Source organism: Erinaceus europaeus, chromosome 4, assembly GCF_950295315.1.
Source record: "Erinaceus europaeus chromosome 4, mEriEur2.1, whole genome shotgun sequence".
Lineage (NCBI taxonomy): Eukaryota > Metazoa > Chordata > Mammalia > Eulipotyphla > Erinaceidae > Erinaceus > Erinaceus europaeus.
The window spans coordinates 55605950-55627819 of NC_080165.1; the positions used below are offsets into that span (position 1 = coordinate 55605950).

Sequence of the window (21870 nt, forward strand, 5' to 3'; positions counted from 1 at the left end):
AATTGGGGTTATCAATAATTAGGCACTGTCGTTATCAAATACTAACTTCACACAACTGTTAGTAAGCATTGTTTCTGTGTTTTTAGCTAGTAATAACTTTAGAGATTATTATTAAAATAAGTATGGGTAGTTTTTTATGTAGGGTGGAGGGAATGCAGAAAGTTGATGAAAGGCAGCTGGAGAATTTATACAGACAATATCATATTAAAGTCATAACTCTACCTAGTGTCTTCGGTAGGATGTTTTAATGTTAATGATATTAAAAACGGTAAGACTAGACAAAAATTTTAACATTTGATAAAAATATCCTTCTCTCTCACAACACTGAGTGATGTCATATTAATTTCTAAAAACTCATTGGTAATTTAAGAGGATAGTAGCTAATAGGAGGCAATGTGAGTTGGAAAACATAAATGCAAAATTCTTTAGTTAAGGAAATCTATTCTAAAGGCATTGAGCAATACATGAACAATGACTTACCAATAGGTATTGAAGTAACTGGCAGAAGAATATGAAACAAAATATATTAGTAGGGTTTTGGGGTGAAAAATACAATTTTCTTTGTTCTTTCCAAAATGTCAACAAAGAAATCTTTGAGGACACCAAACACCTTCCCCAGAAAGACACCCATAATGGAATAAAAGGGAGTGGCATTCCATTGTAGCAAAGGTATAGTGCCAGTTTGATGTCAATGATCAGTGTATTTCAGTTTAGTGAAAAGACAAGAGTAGGCCACTATATTTTTAGGTGCCCCCCCACCCCCATCTAGTTAGGAGGATATAAATTCTGCAAAGAGCTTTCAAAAAATTACAACCATGAATATGCATTTCAGTTATTCCCCTTCTTCTCCCTTACCATACATACCTCATTTTTTCTCTATTCTTCCTTCTATCTCCACATTTGTTATATTCTATTTTATGTATATTTTCTCTTACTTTTTTTGCAGTATTGAAAATTTTCATTTGTTATTAAGAGCTATTTGATTTATCAAAACAAATATTATTTCTTAAAGTCTAGTCTTTTGGTAAGGTAGTTATTCTTTCTCTTGAGTAATATGCCAGTAGGTTGCCAAATACATTACATTTATGAAAAATAAAAAAGCCAAAAGGAACTTACTGATAGGTACAGTTGGATATGCTAAAATCCAAACACAAATTGTTAGTTTTTATTACTTTCTCTTATTATTTATTCGTCTATGATTTTTTTCACTTCCATTTATCTTGAAAATATATACTTTTTGTTAAAAAGTCAGTAGTCAATCCTAAGAGATGTTAATCTCTCTTTTAATATTTGTCAGTTTCATTCCCCACATATTATTCAGTGGTCCAATGGAAGAAGACATTGGTCAATTTATATGCAAGTACTAATGAACATGAACAGTTTCTGCACAGTCAAATAAGGAAACACTTCATTTTTCTGCTTCCCTCTTCAGGCAATACTACTTACATATGTAATTTTATTTTATTTTGTTTTATTTTATTTCCAGAGTACTGTTAAGCTCTGGCTTATGGTGCTGCCTCAAGCATAAAAGTCTACTGTGCAAGTTGCTATTTTCCCAGCCCAATTTCTATTATGTTTTTATCAAATGTGCAAAAAGATACTTTTCCCTGAAAAGGAAAACTCATTTATTTTTTTCCCTCTGATCTTTGTGGTCTATACTTTGCATACAGTCATAAGTATTTTAACAGGATTCTAAAGACATGTGAGAAATATTAATTTCATTTCCCACCTGAAACAAAGAGTCATGTTTAGGAAAAAAAAAAGGAAAACACACACACACACATAAACACACACAAAACCCACAGCCAGATCATAACAGAAGTATCAAAAGGAAAGGGAACTTCTTAGAATTGTAGACATTGTTAGAGTGAGTTTAGAAGCAATCTTAGATGGTACTTGAGAAATGTTGTCAGATCAGTGAGAAGGAGAATGGTGAATGATCTCACCTACAGGTGGAATTTAAAAAACAAAAAAAGAGAAAAAAGGATGAAACTTGATTGAGGTGTGTCTGTGGAAGTAAAGTCAAGGATTTTGGGAAAGTTGAAGGTGAGGTTGAGAGGGCATTGGGAAACTAGCATGATTGAGGAGGAGAGCTTAGGTTGGTGATAAGAGTATGGGTCGACCTGGAAGCAATTACAGAAGCCAGACCTTCCACCTTCTGCACCCAATACTGACCCTGGGTCCATGCGCACAGAGGGCTAAAGAATAGGAAAACTATCAGGGGAGGGGACGGGATACGGAGTTCTGGTGGTGGGAATTGTGCAGAGTTGTACCCCTTTTATCCTATGGTTTTTGTCAGTGCATCCTTTTTTATAAATAAATAAAAAATAGTATGCAGACATGTATAATGGGGAGATGTGAAATGGTACTCATGTGACCACTGTTTTGTTAATGATTATTTCCTTAATAAATCCTTATTAAAAGAAGTGAATACAGAGAACATGGCTCTCATCACTACTCTACAGTGAGGTAGGAAGAATTACTCTTATTTAACACTAAAATTTGATAGGTACAAGAGTTCCATTTCCAAAGAAATGCAAGAAATAAGTTGTTTTTCTTCCTAGTATCAGTCTCTATGTATGAGAAACATGCCAGGAAGGTTTACATTTACATGTAAATTCTGGTTCCTGTTTTGGTTCCTGTTTTACTCAGTGCCTGGCACACAGCAGGTTCTTAATTAAATATATATATTTTTAGTAAATAGAATTTCAATGAATTTAACATTTCCAAATTATTTGTGTCATATTCTACTTTTAAAATTTCTACCCAAATCATTTATAAACCCAATAAAATAATAACAACTAGTATTCTTTTCATAGGTGGCAATTTACCAAAAAAAATGTTCCGGAGCATTATTTCCAATTACAGGTCAGCAGTAGTCAACTTAATTGATTTGGCATCTCTGGGATTCTTACTTTCAAAATTATCTATCAGTAGCATTAGAGGTAACAACTCAATATAAAAATAAAAGAGGTTGAGGAACCTGAATGCCAAGATCTTACAGTTTAGAAATATGGAAATAATCAACACAGGAACCAAACCCATAATTGATGAGTAGATACAGAACTCACTTGGCTCTTGTTTTACTGTGAAAAAGAAGTCAAATACATGAGTGAATGAGAGGGCTTATGGATGAAAAAAAAAATTTTAATTTATTTTGCCAGAAAAATTAGAAACATGGTTTTGAGATATCAAACTCTATATTTACAAATTAGCCAGTGCTGGTGAGAAAATATCTTTGTAATTTATGCTCAAGTACCCTTGAACATGTATGCATTTTAAAATAGAATTACCTTATGATCTAGCAATCCTACTTTTAGGCATTTATCCAGTGACACTCAAACACTGATTTAAAGGGATATATGCACCCCTGCATTATTCACAATAGCCAAAGAGTGGAAGCAGCCTAAATGTCCATCAACAGATGAATTAAGTTATAGGAGGGGCTGGGTGGTGACTCACCTAGTTGAGAGCATGTGTTACCAGGCACAGGGACCGGGGTTCAAGCCCGGTCGAACCTGTAGGGGGGTAGCTTTGCAAGTGGTGAAGCAAAGCTACACATGTCTCTCTGTCTCTCTCCCTTTCTCCCCTTTCCTTCTTGATTTCTGCATTTCTCTATACAATGAGTGAAGATAATAAAAATTAATGGAAAAGAATTTATGGGATATATTTTCCGTGGAATACTACCCTGCAGTCAAAATAAATGATATTGTGTCCTTTGGGATAAAATAGACTGACTGAAAGTGATTATGCTTAGTGAAATAAGTAAAAAGATGAAAGACAACTACAGGATGGTTTTACTCATATATGGAGTCTAGAGAACTGATATACATGAACTTGAAGAAAAAAAAAACAAGCAAGAAAATTTTCTAATTTCATCATTGTGAGAACGATGGTGGTTATCTTTCGGAGATAGGAGGGTTTGACACAGAGCTTTGGTAGTGACTGTGATGTGAAACTTTACATTGTAATCTTACAATCTTGTGACCCATAAAGAAAAAATGAAAACAAAACAAAAAATTATATGCATTTTTGAAAAGAAAGGCTCTGTTTCTTCTGATTTATTTCTGTTAATTTAAATTAAGAAATAATTATTCAGGCTGGGTAGTGGTGCAACTGGTTGAGCAGACCCATTGCCATATGTAATGACCCAGGTTCAAGCCCCAAGTCTCCTGCAGAGGGAAGCTTCAAGAGCAGTGAAGCACTGCTGCAGGTTTCCCCCAACCCTTCCCTCTTTGCCTATCTTCCCCATCTCTTCAATTTCTCTCTGTCCTATCAACTAAAATAAATATCTTTAAAAATCATTAACTTAGATTTTATGTCATCTATACAGAAAGGTATAAATGACATAAAATTACCACTTCCTCCTTTCCCATCACTTCTTTGAAATAATTATATTGACTTAAAACTCCTACAGAGACAGGGAAGTAGTTCACTTGGGTAGTGTACTACTTTGCCATGTGCATGACCCAGATTTGAGTCTGGCCCAAACCATACTGAAGGAAGCTTTGGTGCTATGATCATTCTCTCTCTCATTCTTCCTGTGTCTAGCTAAAAAAAATTGTTAACTACTATAATTCTTGTTTAATAGTTATTATTCTTCAGATTTCTTTTAGAAAAGTTTCTTTTTCCATCTGAAGCATAAATACCTTTTTTATTGTTTGTTTGTTTTCCTGCAGGGTAATCACTGGGGCTCAGTGCTTGCACTAAGAATCCACTGCTTCTGAAGGCCATTTTTCCTATTGTGTTGCCCTGTTGCCTTTGTTATTATTGTTATTGTTGCCATGCTATCATTGTTGTTGGATAGGATAGGACAAAGAGAAACTGAGAGAGGAGGGGAAGACAGAGAGGGAGAGAGGAGTATAGACACCTGCAGACCTGCTTCACTACTTGTGAAGTGACACCCTGTGCAGACAGGGAGCCGGGGGCTTGAACCGGGATCCTTAAGCTGGTCCTTGCATTTTGCACAATGTGTGCTTAACCCATTGCGCTACCATCCAGTGCCCAAGTATAAATCTCTTAAGGAAGGGTGACAGTATTTGCCTTGGATGGAGGCATTGCCTTATTGATTGATTGATTGATTGATTGATTGATTGATTGTAGAGCACTGCTCAACTCTGTCTAATGGTGGTGCCCAGAATTGAACCTGGGACCTTGGAGCCTCAGCATGAAAGTCTTTTGCATAACCACTATACTGTCTCTCTATCTCACTCAGGTAAATAGACCTAGTTTTGAATTCCAGCCTTTGCTTCTTGTAATTAATTATAATAGTGGATTGCTTTACCTTAATTTATTACCTTCTCTTTATAACAGGAATAACAATATTTATCTGATGTAATATATTCATATATGAAGTATTGAGTACAGTGACTGGAACATTATAGGTACTCATACATTTTATTTATTATTATGAAGCTCACTGGTATCAGCTTCACTTCTAGTCTCTAAGTGGTAGTTGCAAATATAGCAAGCAACTGGAAATAGGAACAGAGAAATAACAAGGTAGGTGAGAAATGCAGAAAAAATTAATAAACCATAAAATCAGAAATATATATTTGAGGGCTTGGTATAGCTATACTGAGTACAAAAAAAGAGCTTCTAGATATATCATTGCTAACAACAGAGTTGAGAAACATGGGACTTACTTGTAGATTTTCCAGGTCTTGCTTTAATAACAAAGGCAAACAAACAAATTAGCATGGTTGTCTGACTAAATAGAGACACATATTTGCTGCTGCTATATACATATATATTTTTTTCAAATAATTATACATTGAATAGTGAGAAGGATTAAACAAGAATCACTTTACCTGGAGAATGCTATGGAATAAAAAGGGTCCGTAACTAGTGACAGTGTTTACTCCTTCTCACCTAGGTTTTGACTGAGTGAGATCAGAAAATGTGTGATATCCTAATCTAGCTTATCTTAACCACATTATTATTATTAATATTATTATTATTCATAATAATAATATTATTATTCCTTTTTAGGTTTACTTATTGCAGCCTCAGAGGTGGGTGGTGCAGTGATGAAGACATTGAACTTACAAGTATGAGGCCCTGAGTTTGAGTCCCAGCATTTCTTATGCCACAGTGATGCTCTAGCTCTCACTTTTTCCTTTTTCTTTATATTATAAAAATCTTAAAGATTTATTTACTTGTTGGTGGAGAGGGAGGTATAGATATATGGTAGATAAATGGTAGGTAGATAGATAAGTAGAAAAACGAAAAGAAAAGGAAAGAAAGGAAGGAAGGAGGGAAGGGAGGAAGGAAGGAAGGAAGGAAGGAAGGAAGGAAGGAAGGAAGGAAGGAAGGAAGGAAATACTTGTTCAGGCACATGTGGTCCCAAGGAATGAACTCAGAGCTTCATGCAGGCAATTCCTGAGCTTTACCACTGGGATACCTCCCTTGCCACCTCACTCACTGTTGATCTCTACAATCCTCACCATTGCTTCTCGCCTGATTTTCCTCTGAGTGTTGCTCCTTTCTCTTGAAAGCAAGTTCCATGTATTCTTTATCATATGTATCATGGTATTTGTGATGTTAGGCACTTAAATTTTGTAATGAAGAACACATTTTAAAATGAGGGAAAATCCATAAATAAATAGCCAAACTTTATACTTGAAAGAACTGCAATAAAACAAAATGAAAAACAGAAGAACCCGAAGGTCAAACTTAGGAGAGGGAAGAAATAACAAAGATCAGAGCAGAAATAAACAGAGGTAAGAAGAGGAAGAAAAGAAAAGACAAAGAAGCAGCGTTGGATAAAAAAAAAATAAATTAAAAAACTAATACCAAAAAATAAAATAAATTAAGAGACAGTTTCTTAATAAAGTGATTTTAAGAAAGATGATGTTGCAATTAGGAGTTTTTTGGTCATTCTCTTTCAGTCCTAGTACATTATTTGCCACAGATTTTTGCATACTGTGCTGTATTGGCTTATTATTCCTAGTTAATCTGCTGTATTGATTTATTATTTCCAGTTACTATGCTGTGTTGGTTTATTATTTATAGTTTTTACAATGGAGTATTTTAGGTTGTCCATGTAGCTCATGTTTTGTCTCTGTAGATTATATATGACCTCCCAACTCTTGACAGTTTCTAAGGGATACGACTTACCTCATGTATTTACAGTACCTGCCTGGGTTCTGTCAACTTCTGAATTTTTAATCTTGATAGGAAGTTTGGGTTTTGCTACTAATGTGATTTAATTTTTATCTGGGAAACTCCAAAAGATATAAAAATTGTATAAAATCATTTGTATTATAGCCATGTGAACCAAATTTGAATTATGGAAAACTTGAACTTAGTGTGGAGGTGACTTTATGAATTCTGTATTAAATATCACCATTGTCAATATTGATATGGCTTAAAGATTAAGTCATTGTATCTGTTCCCTGAAAAATTGAGTTAAGGACTAAGATAATAGGATCTGTACTAGTTATATATAAAGAATACTTTCAGTTCTAATATGGAAATATTAGGTAATGTGGAAATAAATATGAGAAATGAGTGTCATCATAGGTGCACTTAGAAATAGAAACAGCTTAGGAAATACTTTACATATAACAGTCTGAGTGGAACTTACTTGAGGTTCTCTGTGAAATCACTAAAAATGAGCAAAAAAAAGAAATTCATGTAATTTTTATCAAGTGGAAAAAACCAACAGAATTAGATAATAATTAGATTCTACTGATGTCTTTGAGGGGAAGATTTTGGTGGCCATAAGCATCCAAACTACCCTAAAGAATCACTGCAGTGCAAACTTAGCTGTGAGATAAAGTTTGGTTTCTTTAAAGGCCCTTTTCACTTGTGAACCTGAGTAATTTAGGGTATATTTCTAAGTAAAGGCCACTGAATGACATCTGAAGGAATTTGCAAAATCTCTTTTCCTTTTGCCACCAGGATTATCACTACCTACACTATTTCACTGTTCCTCAAATTTTTTTTTTTTTTAAACAGAGCACTTACCAGCTTTGGCTTATGGCAGTGCCGGGGAGTGAACCTGGGACTTCGGGGCATCAGGCATGAAAGTCTCATAGCATAACCATCAACCTGGTGGCCATTTTTTTAAAAAAAATTTTTGCCTCCAGGGTTTTCCCTGGGGATTGGTGCCTGCATTATGAATCCACTGTTCCTGGAGGCCATTTTTCCTATTTTGTTGCTCTTGTTGTAGTTGTTATATAGGACAGAGAGAAATCAAGAGAGGAGGGGAAGACAAAGAGGGAGAGAGAAAGACACCTACAGACCTGCTTCAACGCCTGTGAAGTGATCCCCCTGTAGGTGGGGAGCTGGGGGCTCCAACTGGGATCCTTAAGCCGGTCCTTGAACTTTATGCCATGTGTGCTTAACCTGATGTGCTACCGCCCAGCCCCCTTGGTGGCCATTTTTTATAGAGATTAAGAGAACACGAGAGAGAAAAAGAGATACGTGTAACACTCTTCCTTTGTTCTTGAGTCTTACCCTGCAGGTGGGGACCAGGGACTTGATCCTGGGTCCTTGAGCATGGCAACATATGCATTTTACCCAGTGTGCTACTACTGTTCAACCCCTACAAAATCTCTTGTCATTTGAACATAACTACTCTTCAGGATTTCTATTACTGACAAATACTAATTGTCCTTTTAATCTATATTTCATAAATTATCTATAAAAAAGGGGAATTTGGATAATAAGGAAGCAAGAGACCTATGAGAACCCAAATACCTTTAACAGAATGAAAGTTCTTAGACTGAAGAATACCAAAAAGAACCATAGTATAGAAATAGATGTAGTACTTACTTATAGGTGCCATAGGCAAATCTGGAAAAAGCAAATTAGATATCTGTAGATACTTGCTTGAAAGGAACAAACTGAGTTCTAAGGAGGCATTTTTTTTTTTTGTACGGGAAGAAACTTGGTTGCAGTATAGTTCTTTGTTTGAATTCTATGACTATTTAGATTAGAATTGAGCTTAGTTTTTCCTTTCATTCTATTTCCTCCTTTCTTTCTATTTCTTTTCTATTAGGAGGTTTATAGTACTGTTGTTGGCATATGGCTATAATTTTCTCATCTCACCAAGATAATTGTCTGCAAATTGCTCTCACGCACAGCTTAGGTCAGTCATATTGTATTAGGACCTAAAATCTCTCTGACCCTGCACTTCTTCCACCCTGTCCCCATCCTCCTTCTCCAGAGTCCCTTGCTTTGGTGCAATGCACCCAACTAGTCCATGCTTCACTTCACATTTCCTTTTCCTGTATTTTAAGTTTGGCCCATGAGTGAGATCATCCCATATTCATTCTTTTTCTGGCTTATCACACTTAACATGAGTCTTTAAAGCTCCATCCCAGATGAGGTAAAGAAGATGATTTCATTCTTTTTTAAAAAATATATTTATTTTTCCTTTTGTTTCCCTTGTTGTTTTACTGTAGTTATAGTTATTATTGTTGTTGTTACTGATGTCATCATTGTTGTATAGGGAAGAGAGAAATGGAGAGAGGAAGGGAAGACAGAGGGGGGAGAGAAAGAGAGACATCTGTAGATCTGCTTCACCGCTTTTGAAGCGACTCCCCTGCAGGTGGGGAGCTGGGGGCCCAAACCGGTATCCTTAGAATGGTCCTTGCACTTCATGCAATGTGCACTTAACCCACTGTGCTATTGCCCTGGTGACTTCATTCTTAATATCTGAGTATATTATATGACTACATTCTGTTGTGCATATATACCACAACTTTCTCAGACAATCATCATGTTGGACACTTAGGCAGCTTCCAAATTCTGACTATTATAAATTGTGCTGCGATGTATGTAGGTAGACACAGATCTCTTTGGATGGGTATTTCTGTTTCCTTAGGATACATCCCAGGAGAGGAATTGTCTGGCCACATGGTAGGTTCATTTCTAGCCTTCTGAGTGTTCTCCAGACTGCTCTCATAGGCACTAAAACAATTTACATTCCCACCAAAAATATAGGAGGATTTCTTTGCCCCCACAACCTCTCTAGAATTGTTTGTTACTATACTTTCAGATGTTATTATACTTTCCGACATACTTATAGGAATGAAATGCTATCTCATCATTGACTTTATTTGCATTTTTCTGATAATCAGTTACTTTGAGCATTATATCATATGTCTGTTAGCCCTTTGGATCTCTTCTTTGGTGAAGATTCTGTCCATATCCTCTCCCCACTTTTGGATGTTGTTATTTATTTATTTTTTAGTTTGGTGAGCTCTTTGTATATTTTGGTTGTTAACCAACAAATGATGCTGAGAAAATAGGGTTGAAACATGCCAACAGGTGAAATTGAACCACTTCATCTTACTATTCACAAAAGTAAACTCAAGATGGATCAAGAATTTAGATGTTAAGCCAGAAACTATTGAATATTTAGAGGATAACACTGGTAGAACTCTTACTGACCTAAGTTTTTAAAAATTTTTTTAATTTATTTAAAAAAGGAGACATTAACAAAACCATAGGATAAGAGGGGTACAACTCGACACAATTCCTACCACCAGATCTCCGTATCCCATCCCCTCCCCTGATAGCTTTCCTATTCTTTATCCCTCTGGGAGTATGGACCCAAGTGACCTAAGTTTTAAAGGCATCTTCAATGACTCAAATCCATTGGCAAGGAAAACAAACCCAAAAATAAACCAGTGGGACTACATCAAATTAAAAAGCTTCTGCACAGCAAAAGAAACTGCCACTTAAGTAGAGAGCCTCCTTAGCAATGGGAGAAGAATTTTTATGCCATACGCCACAAATAGCCTCAGCTTTTTATCTATCAAAAACCAAAACCAAACAAACAACCAGGGGAGTCACTCGGAGGCTGATCTTATTACATAGATGTTCTTCTTCTTTTTCCTCCTCCTCATTTTTTTTTTTTCCTCCAGAGTACTGCTCCGCTCCAGTTTATGGTGGTTTCATGGACTGAATCTGAGTCTTCAGAACTTCAGAGACTCGGTCGTAAAAGTCTCTTGCATAACCATATTGTTATCTCCCTGCCCCTGCTCTTATTGTACAGGAGATACAAACTTTTATTTAGTTTTACTGAAGTATGGCTCAGCTTTGGCTTATGTAGGTGTCAGGGGTTGAACCTGGTATCTTGAACCTCAGACATGAATATCTGTTGCATAAGGAGTCTCAAATTAAATGTATATTTGAAATTAAGTAAATTTTGCTTCACAGAGAGGGAATCTGGATGTATGGAAAGCAGAGGAAACCAAAAACTGTGACTCTTGGTTGCACAAGTGTCAAAAATGAGCCTTGCAGGGACAGATCACTAGGCCTTGTATAGAGCACAAAACAAATAGGAGAACACTGGACTGAACTTACTATTAGGCATTGAAGATGGGCCAGCTGAAAGACAAACAGAGAAATGTCAGTACAGCTCTTTTTTTTTAATGCATGGTTTTACTAGTTATTTGCAAGGTCATAAGATAATGGGGGTATAATTCCATACCACTCCTACCACCAAAGCTCTATATCCCCAACCTCTCCACCATAGTTCTCCCAAGGTCAGAGATATGAGTTTACTATATATATATTTTTTTCTTTTTTCAAGTTTATATGTTTCAGCTCTCTGTAGGGCACATACGCATAAAATCACCACATATTTATCACTCACTTCCCTACTTCACTAAGCATAACCACTGCTAGGTTCATTCATTTAGCCCCAAAGGAGATATATAGTGCTTTTAAAGTGATGAGTAATACTCCATTAAGTTTATGTCCTATGACTTTTTTTTCACAACTCTTTCTCTCCCACTGTTTCCTCTATTTTATTTGGGGAGTTTTTTCTCATTGAATAATTGAAACATAAGATTAAATTCTACTTTTTATTTATTTATTTATTTTTTAATATTTATTTTATTTATTTATTCCCTTTTGTTGACCTTGTTTTTTATTGGTTGTAGTTATTATTGTTGTTGTCGTTGTTGGATAGGACAGAGAGAAATGAAGAGAGGAGGGGAAGACAGAGAGGAGGAGAGAAAGATAGACACCTGCAGACCTGCTTCACCGCCTGTGAAGCAACTCCCCTGCAGGTGGGGAGCCGGGGTCTCAAACCAGGATCCTTATGCCGGTCCTTGTGCTTTGCTCCACTTGCGCTTAACCCGCTGCGCTACAGCCTGACTCCCTAAATTCTACTTTTTATCTTTACTTTATTTTTTGATTGAGGGTGAGAGAAAGAGACAGAGAAGAAGAAGAGAAAGAGGGGGGAAGAGAGGCAGAAAGAGGGAGAGGCACCTGTAACAGTGCTCACCACTGGTGAAGCTTTCCCTTTGTAGATGAGGACCCAGTAAGTCACCACCCTGTCCCTCTTGCTTTAGTTTTAGACTTAGCATTGAGCATTGAAGATGGATGAGCTTAAAGACTAAGAAGTATTAATATCTTTGCAACCCCTTCTCACCCATTATTTTCCCCCTTCTATTTGCAGAATTTATTTTCATTAGGTCTTTACTACAGGGGGATGCACAGCTTTATTTTTATGTAAATAAGCAGGATTTGAATTTAAAAACATCAGAATAACAATGAAATCTTGACTTTGGGAAGATTAAGGAAGCATGTACCCCAAGCTCAGCGTTCTAGCTATGTCAAAGAAAGGAGAGGTGATAGAACCCCTACAGTGAAAAGAAACATGGAAAGACTTACTGATGGCATGTGGAGTTGATCCAGCTGGAAAAAAAGACAGACAAAATTACTATCTCTTATTCCTTCCCCCATTCAATTTAGTTTTCAAATCATTAACTCTTTTGTAGATGGTCATTTTTTAACTGCTGTGAAAATTTCCCGTGTACTATATCTATATATTCTACCAATGCACATTTATTGTATCTATAAAATTGTTAGTAACGTGAAAGCAAGATAATGAGGAAATAGAAATTTCACGCCCAGGGGGTCAGGTGGTGACACACCTGGTTAAGCATACACATTACAGTGCGCAAAGATCCGGGTTCTAGCCCCTGGTCCCCTCCTGCAGGGGGAAAACTTCAGGAGTGGTGAAGCAGGTCTGCAGGTGTCTCTCTGTCTCTTTTCCACTCTATTTCTCCCTTCCCTCACAATTTCTCTCTGTTTCTATTAAAAATAAATAAATAAAGATAAGAAAATTTCAAGCTTATTAAATTCATATATGGTAAGCAAAATTTGCTTCATATATTTGGGAATTCAAATGAGGAAAATCAGTTAGTGTTAGATAAGAAGTCCAAATTTCTCTTTTCCTATAGTCTTTAATGATAATATACATATAGTTTTTTCTTTCCTTTTCAATGTATGTAAATCAGTAGTACTAGAACTTTCCAGCCGATCATTAGTAACCTTGACACATTTTGACAATGAGGTAGTAAAAGGCCCAGATATACCTTAAGCCCCTTGCATTTCACTTTGGTCAGATATAGCCCTTGGACCTGACCAGAAACCAGTGGAGCCCCATGGCAGAGAATTAAATGAACACACACTTACTGACTGCATGAGAAGGCGGTCTCCCTGAAAAACAAGCAGAGAGACTTTTTATTTCTTTCTCTTGTTTAATCTCCTTTTTTCTTTCTATCTTTTTTTCCTTTCTCTCTCAATAATTTATTTATTCATTTATTTGACAGGACAGTCAGAAATTGAGAGGGTAAGGGAATATAGAGAGGAAGAGAGAAACCTGTGGTTCTACTTCATTACTGTGAAATTTCCCTACAGGTGGTGATTGGCTCTTGAGATCAGGTCACTAAGCCTTATAATATTTGCACTCAACCAGATACACCAATGCCCAGCTTTTCTTCTATTTTTTCTTTTTTCTGTTGGTGAATTTTCTAGTGATGTCATTGCTTGGAATGTTTTTTTTTTTCTGATCAAAGACACAGGAAATTTTCAAAAATTTATGACTAGCTCCAGCTTTTTAATGCATAGACTCCAGTTCTGAGTATATACTTCAATCTAAGCGCTTAAGGCTTCACATCGGTAAATTAATTCAGTTTTAACATTGGGCTTTGGCTTAAATTGATAATGCATTTTTTTCTTTGGAAATATTAAATCACCTATAATCTTAGACCAGGGAGACCAGAGCAGCTGGTCTTGTCAGTGCATAAGATGGAGTTATTTGTAAATGGCAGCAAAGAACATAAATCATGGTGAGGTCTTGTATGGTACAGTAGATCCTAACCATGGAGTTTTCAAAGTAAACCAAAATCCCAAATAACTTGGTTATAATAATAATTAACTTTTGTCTTTTTAAACTCCAAGATAGCAAGGAACCTTCCTCATTCCCTATAAAACACGTATTTCTCCCAGTCATGGTACGTCCAGGGTATGCTCATTTAGATACTGATATCCATACCATTAGATACTGCATCTGCTGATCTCAACCAAATCAATGGAAGCAGTACCACCTTGACATGTTTCACTTCAGACTGTGTCCAGAGATGCCAGGCCTCGGATGTCAACACTCCAGTTCCAATACTCTGGTGAGACCTTTCCTAGCTCATAGCACCCTTTAGCTCCATTTTGGGTGGTGCACTTCCTAAGGAAGCTACAGAATCTAGACCACAGATATAGACCAGGGCCCATGAGATAGAGCACATGTGCACATGTATCTGTAAGTTAGGGGAAAACATATACCTTAAGGTAAAAGTGTGCAATAGCTCTCCTAAGGGAGGCTGGGCCAACATACTCTGCCACTCGAGGAGTATGGGCCTGAAATGAGTGCAGCCTAGAATGTTACTAGCTATGACCATGGAATGTGAGCTCAGAATGACAGGGATGCAGAGGTTACACAGGTTCCTGTGCTAAACATGGAATAGTCATGGACCCTAGTTCTGATGGATGAAGTTTACAAATAATGGTGTTTATATACTTTCCCCATATTTGGGGGCTACTTTCTTCTCTGATCCAGTTTTCTAGTCCTATTCCCAACTCTGACATCATTCCCAGGCAATAATTTAACTCACGTGCCTGTTAACTGTCAGGCTCAGGAAAAAATTAGTAAAGTCATGGGCCTCTTTGGATATACCTAAAATAGACTTCCTAGCCTCTTACAATATGAACACCCCAAATCTCACCTGTTGTATTCTTACTGTTAGGTTCCTGATTATTAAACAATTTGTTCTGCTTTATATCTTAATGCTTTTCATCTACCAAGTTGCAGGTGCTACCATAATGCCAAAGTGACTTCCCTGGTCAGACCACCCCACCTCCCCAGAGCCCTATCCCATTAGGGAAAGATAGAAACAGGCTGGGGGTATTGGATTGGCCAGGCAATGCCAATGTCCAGCGGAGTAGCAATTACAGAAGCCAGACATGCCACCTTCTGCACTCCATAAAGATCTTTGGTCCATGCTCCCAGAGGGATAAAGAAAAGGGAAACTTCCAATGAAGGGAATGGAATACATTTCCCTGGTAGTGGGAATTGTATGGAATTGTACCCCTCTTATCCTGCAGTCTTGTCGATTATTATTAAATCATTAATAATAATAATAATAATAATAATAATAATAATAATAAAAAGAACTGTAAACACCATTGAACTCCCCTTAAAATAAAAGTAGACGGGAGTCAGGCGGTGGCACAGCAGCTTAAGCACACGTGGCACAAAGCACAAGGACTGGCATAAGGATCCCGGTTCGAGCCCGGGCTCCCCACCTGCAGGGGAGTCGCTTCACAGGCGGTGAAGCAGATCTGCAGGTGTCTATCTCTCCCCCTCTCTGTCTTCCCCTCCCCTCTCCATTTCTCTCTGTCCTATCTACCAACAACGACATCAATAACCATAACAATGTTAAACAACAAGGGTAACAAAAGGGAAAATAAAATAATATAAATAAATAAATAAATAAAAGTAGACATTGATAGTACAAAGAGTAAACTTTAGAATCAGGAAAAAAAAAAGAGGGGCCAGGAGGTGGCACACCTGGTTAAGTGAACATACTACAATGCGCAAGGACACAGATTTGGGTCCCTGGTCCCCACCTGCAGGGGGAAAGCTTCACAAGTGGTGAAGCAGGGTTGCAGGTTTCTCTCTGTCTCTCTCCATCTCTGTCTCCCTCTCCCATTCTCAAATTCTCTGAATCTATGCAATCATAAATAAGCAAAGATAAAAAAAGAATATGAGTTCCCAGTTTCTTTATCAGAACTCAAGTTTCAACAGACTTTGCTAGGTTTATTATTAATGCTAAATATTTAATTAATTTCTTATATAGATGACCCTAGTGAAAAAACAGGTATTATCTACATATTTTTCTCCCATTTACTTTTCCCCTTCAGTAAAGAAAATTCCTAACTGGCAATTTTCATTAATGCTAGGCCTTAACTGCTCTTAGCCAACTTTTCCACATGAAAAGATAGAGCTAGAAGGAAAGTTGCCACAGTACTAAATTTTCCTGCAGTGAAATAAGAGGCAGACTTCAACTTGGATGGTGTTCATGACAAAGCAGGTGCACTATCCACGTGAGTTGTCTTTCCAACCCTCTAATAGGCAATCTTTGGAGTCTCAGAGAAACTTTCTTCCATTAAGCTTTAATTTTTATAGGAAGAAATGAATATGCTAGAAACTTCTTAATTAAATAGAATTCTGATTAATGGAAAAACAAGGGCTCGAGGAAATAGGCACTTTAAGCTAATACTATTATTGCAATCCCAATATAGGTGGATGCATTTTGATTCAACAAATTGTGTTGGAGACTGCTGGAGTTTACTGAGTTCCTTCATGAAAGGAGATAGTGCGGAGCTTGGTGGTAGCACAGCGGGTTAAGCGCACATGGCGGGTGGGTAATACAAGAGCTGGGTTAGGATCCAGGTTTCTGACTCCCCACCTGCAGGAGGTCGCTTCACAAGCGGTGAAGCAGGTCTGCAGGTGTCTTATCTTTCTCTCCTCCTCTCTGTATTCCCTTCCTCTTTTTGATTTCTCTCTGTCCTACTCAACAACAGCTATGACAACAATAACAACTACAACAAGGGCAACAAAGTGGGAAAAATGGCCTCCAGGAGCAGTGGATTCATAGTGAAGGCACTGAGCCCCAGCAATAACCCTGGAGGCAAAAAAAAAAAAAGGAGATAGTCACACTTACCAGAAGACCCTGTGCCTGAAAAATAGAGAGACAAAAATTAGTGTGGTTAGAGGAACTACTTTTTATGCTGTTCTGAGAAGGGCTATTGGAAATGGCAATGGCAGGAGTATTAATTCATGCAGGTGTTGTAGTGTCATGTGCTGTAATTGTATTCCTGCTTAGTTTGAAGACAATTATATATATATATTTGCCTCTAGTCACAGAGGCTTGGTATTAGAACTACAAATCCACCACTTCTGGTGGCTTTTTTTTTTCCTTTTCATTCAATAAGAGAGTAATTGGGGGGGGGGGTTAGAGAGGGGAAGAGAAAAAGAGACACCTGCAGACCTGCAGACCTGCATCACTGCTCATGAAGTGTCCCTACTGCAAGTGGGGAGTGGGTGGGTGGGCTTAACCAGGTCCTTCATCTCTATTGCTGATAGCCTGAGCAAGCTTTCATTCACCAGCACAAACATTCTTCTTCCCCTGCTGACAAGTCACAATCAACTCTGGATAGTTCCCTCAATTATTCTGAAAATGAAATTATGTGTATATATTAATATGGGCTTTTAAGTGGGGCTTTGCATTTCCCCGTTCTTTATATTTTTTGGGGGGGATGGGGTGCAGTGGAGATGGAGATACAAACATTTCTATAATCATAAGACAGAAACAAATGATTTCACAGACCCTGTAGGAAACCAAAGGAGATTATCCTTTAGGAATTGGCAGGTAACTTACTGGTCATTTCTGAACTTTCAGCTGGTAGAAAAAAGGGAAGAAAATAAAAAGGGAGAAATGAGTGTTAGTGATGGAAATAGATGATCCAAGGAGTTCTAAATCTGCCTGCTAGCTCAGTGCAGCACATGGGCTTAGGTACCCACACTTGTGCTCTGCTTCCTCAACCCTCTTTCCTCAGGTTTGGGGCAGGAGAGTGCCCATAAGGTGAGTTCTTGTTTAACCTCCTTGTTCCTTTCAGGAATAGAAAGTACTTAGAGCACTTCCATGGGTTCGTAATGTCATAACCATATACCTTTTTGGAATTTTGTCACTCTTATTCTTTACCTAATATTTCAATTGCTTTGAAAAATTTTTCCTTATCAGTCCTATGTGAAGCTATTTTTAAAAAGATTTATTTATTAATGGGGGGGAGACACCAGATGATTACTGGCACATGTAATGCTGGAGATCGAATGTGGAACCTTATACTTTGAAGTTCAACTGCACCACTTCCTGGGTTTCAAAGTACATTTTGTTGTTGTTTTGTTTTTATGTTTATTAAAAGTTAATCAGTGCATTTTTAACTTTCTCCAAATTACTTCTAATTTAGGGGACAACCGAGGAGGTATAAATGTGACAATCTGCTTTGCATATATTCATAATTATATAGTTTTAAATTTAAAAAATTTTTATTTATAAAAAGGAAATATTGACAAAACTACCAGATAAGAGGGGTGCAACTCCACACAATCCCCACCACCAGAACTCTGCATCCCATTCCCTCCCCTGATAGCTTTCCTATTCTTTATCCCTCTGGGAGTATGGACCCAAGGTCATTGTGGGGGATGCAGAAGGTGGAAGGTCTGGCTTCTGTAATTGCTTCCCTGCTGAACCTGGGTGTTGAGTGGTCGGTCCATACTCCCAGTCTGTCTCTATCTTTACACATAGGGAAGAATTAAGTGGGGTGAGAAAAGAAAGGAAGAGGAATCTTAAGTGCCCATATAGATTTTCTGCCCAGTGAGATGCTTCTTATAGTCATGGTGGCGTCCTATAATGTGAGTTGGCTTATGATCTTTCAGCAATGAGAATTATGAGAACTTTCAAAGCTATAGAACCTGGTGTTAAGAGTCCTGAGAGAAGCATCTTTGATTTGGGGGGGTTAGTTAAAAATTGATAACACGTGTTAGCTAACAAAAAGGATATTTAGAATTATAATTTAAAAGTCAGGAAACATATAGTTTTAGTGTTCATAGAATGACTGTGTAGTATTCTGTCCTCCATTCTGACTCTTTTTTTTTTTCAGACACCTTGTAAGGTTGTAAACTCCATGGCATCAGAGATCAACCATGTCTCTCTCTTAATTCATGACTTTATCCTTAGTGTTCAGGTGAGTCTTTGACACATGTAGGAGCTCAGTTTGAGTACAACTGACTTTTGATAATTTTTTTCCTGTTTGATTTAAATGTTTAAAAGCTGTCATCAAATATTCAGATTCCGTAATGTTTATAAATTTGGATTGGTTTTGACATTAGATTTTGACACTGGCTTTATCCTGGTTAAAGGTAACATTAATGTTACCTTTAAATCTCTCTTTAAAAAATTAATAATTTGTTTATTTACTTGAGAGAGGGAGGAAGAGAACCAGGTCCTCACTCTGGCACATGTGATGCTGGGACCAAAATTAGAATTTGATGCTTGAGAATCCAACACTCTATCCACTGTTCTACCTTATTTTCTTCTACTTACATTTTGTAGTTTACTGATACATTGCCAGTACCTGTAATTACAGTCCAACTATTGTCATAACCACTTTCCTAAAGCTGTGTGTGTGTGTGTGTGTGTGTGTGTGTGTGTGTGTGTGTGTGTGTGTAGTCTCTGTGTGTATGTATGTATGTGTTGAAGAGAGTGTAGGGTTAATATATTTTGGGATAGGACATGAAAGTAGAGAAGGCTTTTGAAATTGGTAGTGAAGAATGGGGATTCAGAGTTGACTTGATCCTAAGTTATATTCCTTGGTAGACTTCTGCTGTGAAACTGGGAAAGAGACTGGTAAGACCTTAGTCTATTTAAATGTGTCTGTCTTCTCTCATATATATATTTAGAATTTAGCTTTCTTTTCTCATTTTCTTTACATTGTTCCTAATACCTCTGGATAGCCCCTATGTAAATTACAAAGCTTTTCAGAACTGGAAATATACCTTATTATTCTTTTCCTGTTATTTAAACAAAGTTATGCATTATTATAGATGTCATTATGGACACTACTAGGAAGATTTTTTTTTTTTTTACCATTTTTTCTTTAAAAACAAACCTTGGAGGATTTTTAGCAGGTGGAAACTGAGAAACATAAAACCATATATACAACTACTCTTCTTGTGGAAATAAATATTTTCAGGACAGAAAAATGCTCTCTAGACACTGTAGAACATGAAGATTAAGAGTCATCATTAAGGATTCAAAACAGCTAGGGTCTTCAGAGTGCGTCTTCTACTCTAAGAGGTTTGGTCGATTTTTAAGCTATTGTCAGTTTCACTTGAACACCAAAAAATACCAGAGGAAGAATAGATAAGGGACTTACCTTTGGGTCCAGTGTATTGTACTAAAAAATAAAAATAGGTAAATTATTGTGGCTACTGTACATAAATAAACACAAGTACCAAAGGACAGGAATAAAAATGGATTCCCAGGAATTACTAAATTCTAATATTCAGCATTAAATATGTTATTACACTGCACCTGGACTATATGAGAATCAGTTTTCCTCAGAGAAACTTGTGGCTCTCTTTTAGTTGGGAGGATATTCATTCATTCTGACTTTTTGTGTAGGTGTTTATATAGAAACCTTATTTGTATTTTTTTAAAATTTTTTATATATATTTACTTTATTTATTCCCTTTTGTTGCCCTTGTTGTCTTATTGTTGTAGTTATTATTGTTGTTATCGTTGTTGGATAGGACAGAGAGAAATGGAGACAGGAGGGGAAGACAGAGAGGGGGAGAGAAAGATAGACACCTGCAGACCTGCTTCACCGCCTGTGAAGCGACTCCCCTACAGGTGGGGAGCCGGGGCTCAAACCGGGATCCTTATGCCGGTCCATGTGCTTTGCGCCACCTGCGCTTAACCCGGTGCGCTACAGCCCGACTCCCCTTATTTGTATTTTTTCCCCACTATATTCCTCCATGCTTTCCTACAAATTATGTTTGCTTTACTATCACAGTCCTACTTCTTTTGTATTATTGATAATTTACTATATGTTTATATATATCTTCCCAAAGATTATCTCTGCTGCAACTTTGCTTGGAAACATTTTTCTTAATTGACAAATCACTATAACCATTAATAGAAAAATATGATATATGTCCCACTTACCAATAGGTCCTGGAGTTTGCACTGAAAGGAAATTCAAATTGACATATTAGCTGCATGTTCAAATCTAGAATAAAATTTTCATTAATTTATTCTAAGGACAGAGCTTTTGGAGGTAGAGAAAATAATAAGATCATCACGAAGGACTAAACCAGCTACACAAGTATAAAATAAAAGAGATATTTGGCATATACTGTAATATTTATCTTGAGGCAAGGGTTTCTCCAGGATATTTGTCAATCTAGATGAAATTAGAAAAAGGTAAAACTCTGCACTTCCCTTTCCTATCAGTAATAGTAGTAGATACAACCTTTTCAAAGGCTTTCCTTTGAACTAAGATATTTCTGACCAGTTAATATGTTCTAAGGATAGGTTTAGGGTGAGTGGTAAAAATTTAGCTTTGACTTTATTGGGGACTGACAAAGCATTAAACTTCTGCTTTGATTACATTTGGTGTCTGCAGACTAAGGGTTACCAAAGCCTTTCATTTGCAAAGAGAATTTGACCTTCAGTTGATTTTTTAAAAAAATTATCTTTATTTATTAGATAGAGACATCCAGAAACCCAGAGAGGATGGGAAATAGGGAGAGAAAAAGAGAGACACCTGCAGTACTGCTTCACTGATTGGGAAGTTTCCCCCCTGCAGGTGCAGACAGGGGGTTTGAACCCAGGTCCTTGTGCATTGTAACATGTGTGCTCAACCAAGTGTACCACCACCCAGTTCCCCTTCAGTTGATTTTCTAGCTATGATACTTTAGTGATCTGATAAAAATTTTAA

At 37.0% G+C, this 21870-nt stretch overlaps 1 protein-coding gene and 1 long non-coding RNA gene across 2 annotated transcripts in view; both read right to left on the bottom strand.

Moving 5' to 3' along the window:
* Positions 1-21870, bottom strand: part of TSBP1 (testis expressed basic protein 1) — an 85578-nt gene that overhangs the window by 25037 nt on the left and 38671 nt on the right. The window contains exons 17-25 of the mRNA XM_060190809.1: positions 21096-21116; positions 20305-20325; positions 17031-17045; positions 13441-13470; positions 12640-12663; positions 11323-11346; positions 8782-8802; positions 7589-7609; positions 5646-5666 (exon numbers count right to left, since the gene is read on the bottom strand). Coding sequence (XP_060046792.1) covers positions 5646-5666; positions 7589-7609; positions 8782-8802; positions 11323-11346; positions 12640-12663; positions 13441-13470; positions 17031-17045; positions 20305-20325; positions 21096-21116 — 198 coding nt within the window. The remainder of the gene's footprint in view (positions 1-5645; positions 5667-7588; positions 7610-8781; positions 8803-11322; positions 11347-12639; positions 12664-13440; positions 13471-17030; positions 17046-20304; positions 20326-21095; positions 21117-21870) is intronic.
* LOC132538070 (uncharacterized) lies at positions 17021-21117 on the bottom strand. The gene is made up of 4 exons (XR_009549479.1): positions 21096-21117; positions 20305-20325; positions 17748-17768; positions 17021-17045 (listed from the first exon to the last, which is right to left on the bottom strand). It is a non-coding gene; the product is annotated as an uncharacterized LOC132538070 (long non-coding RNA).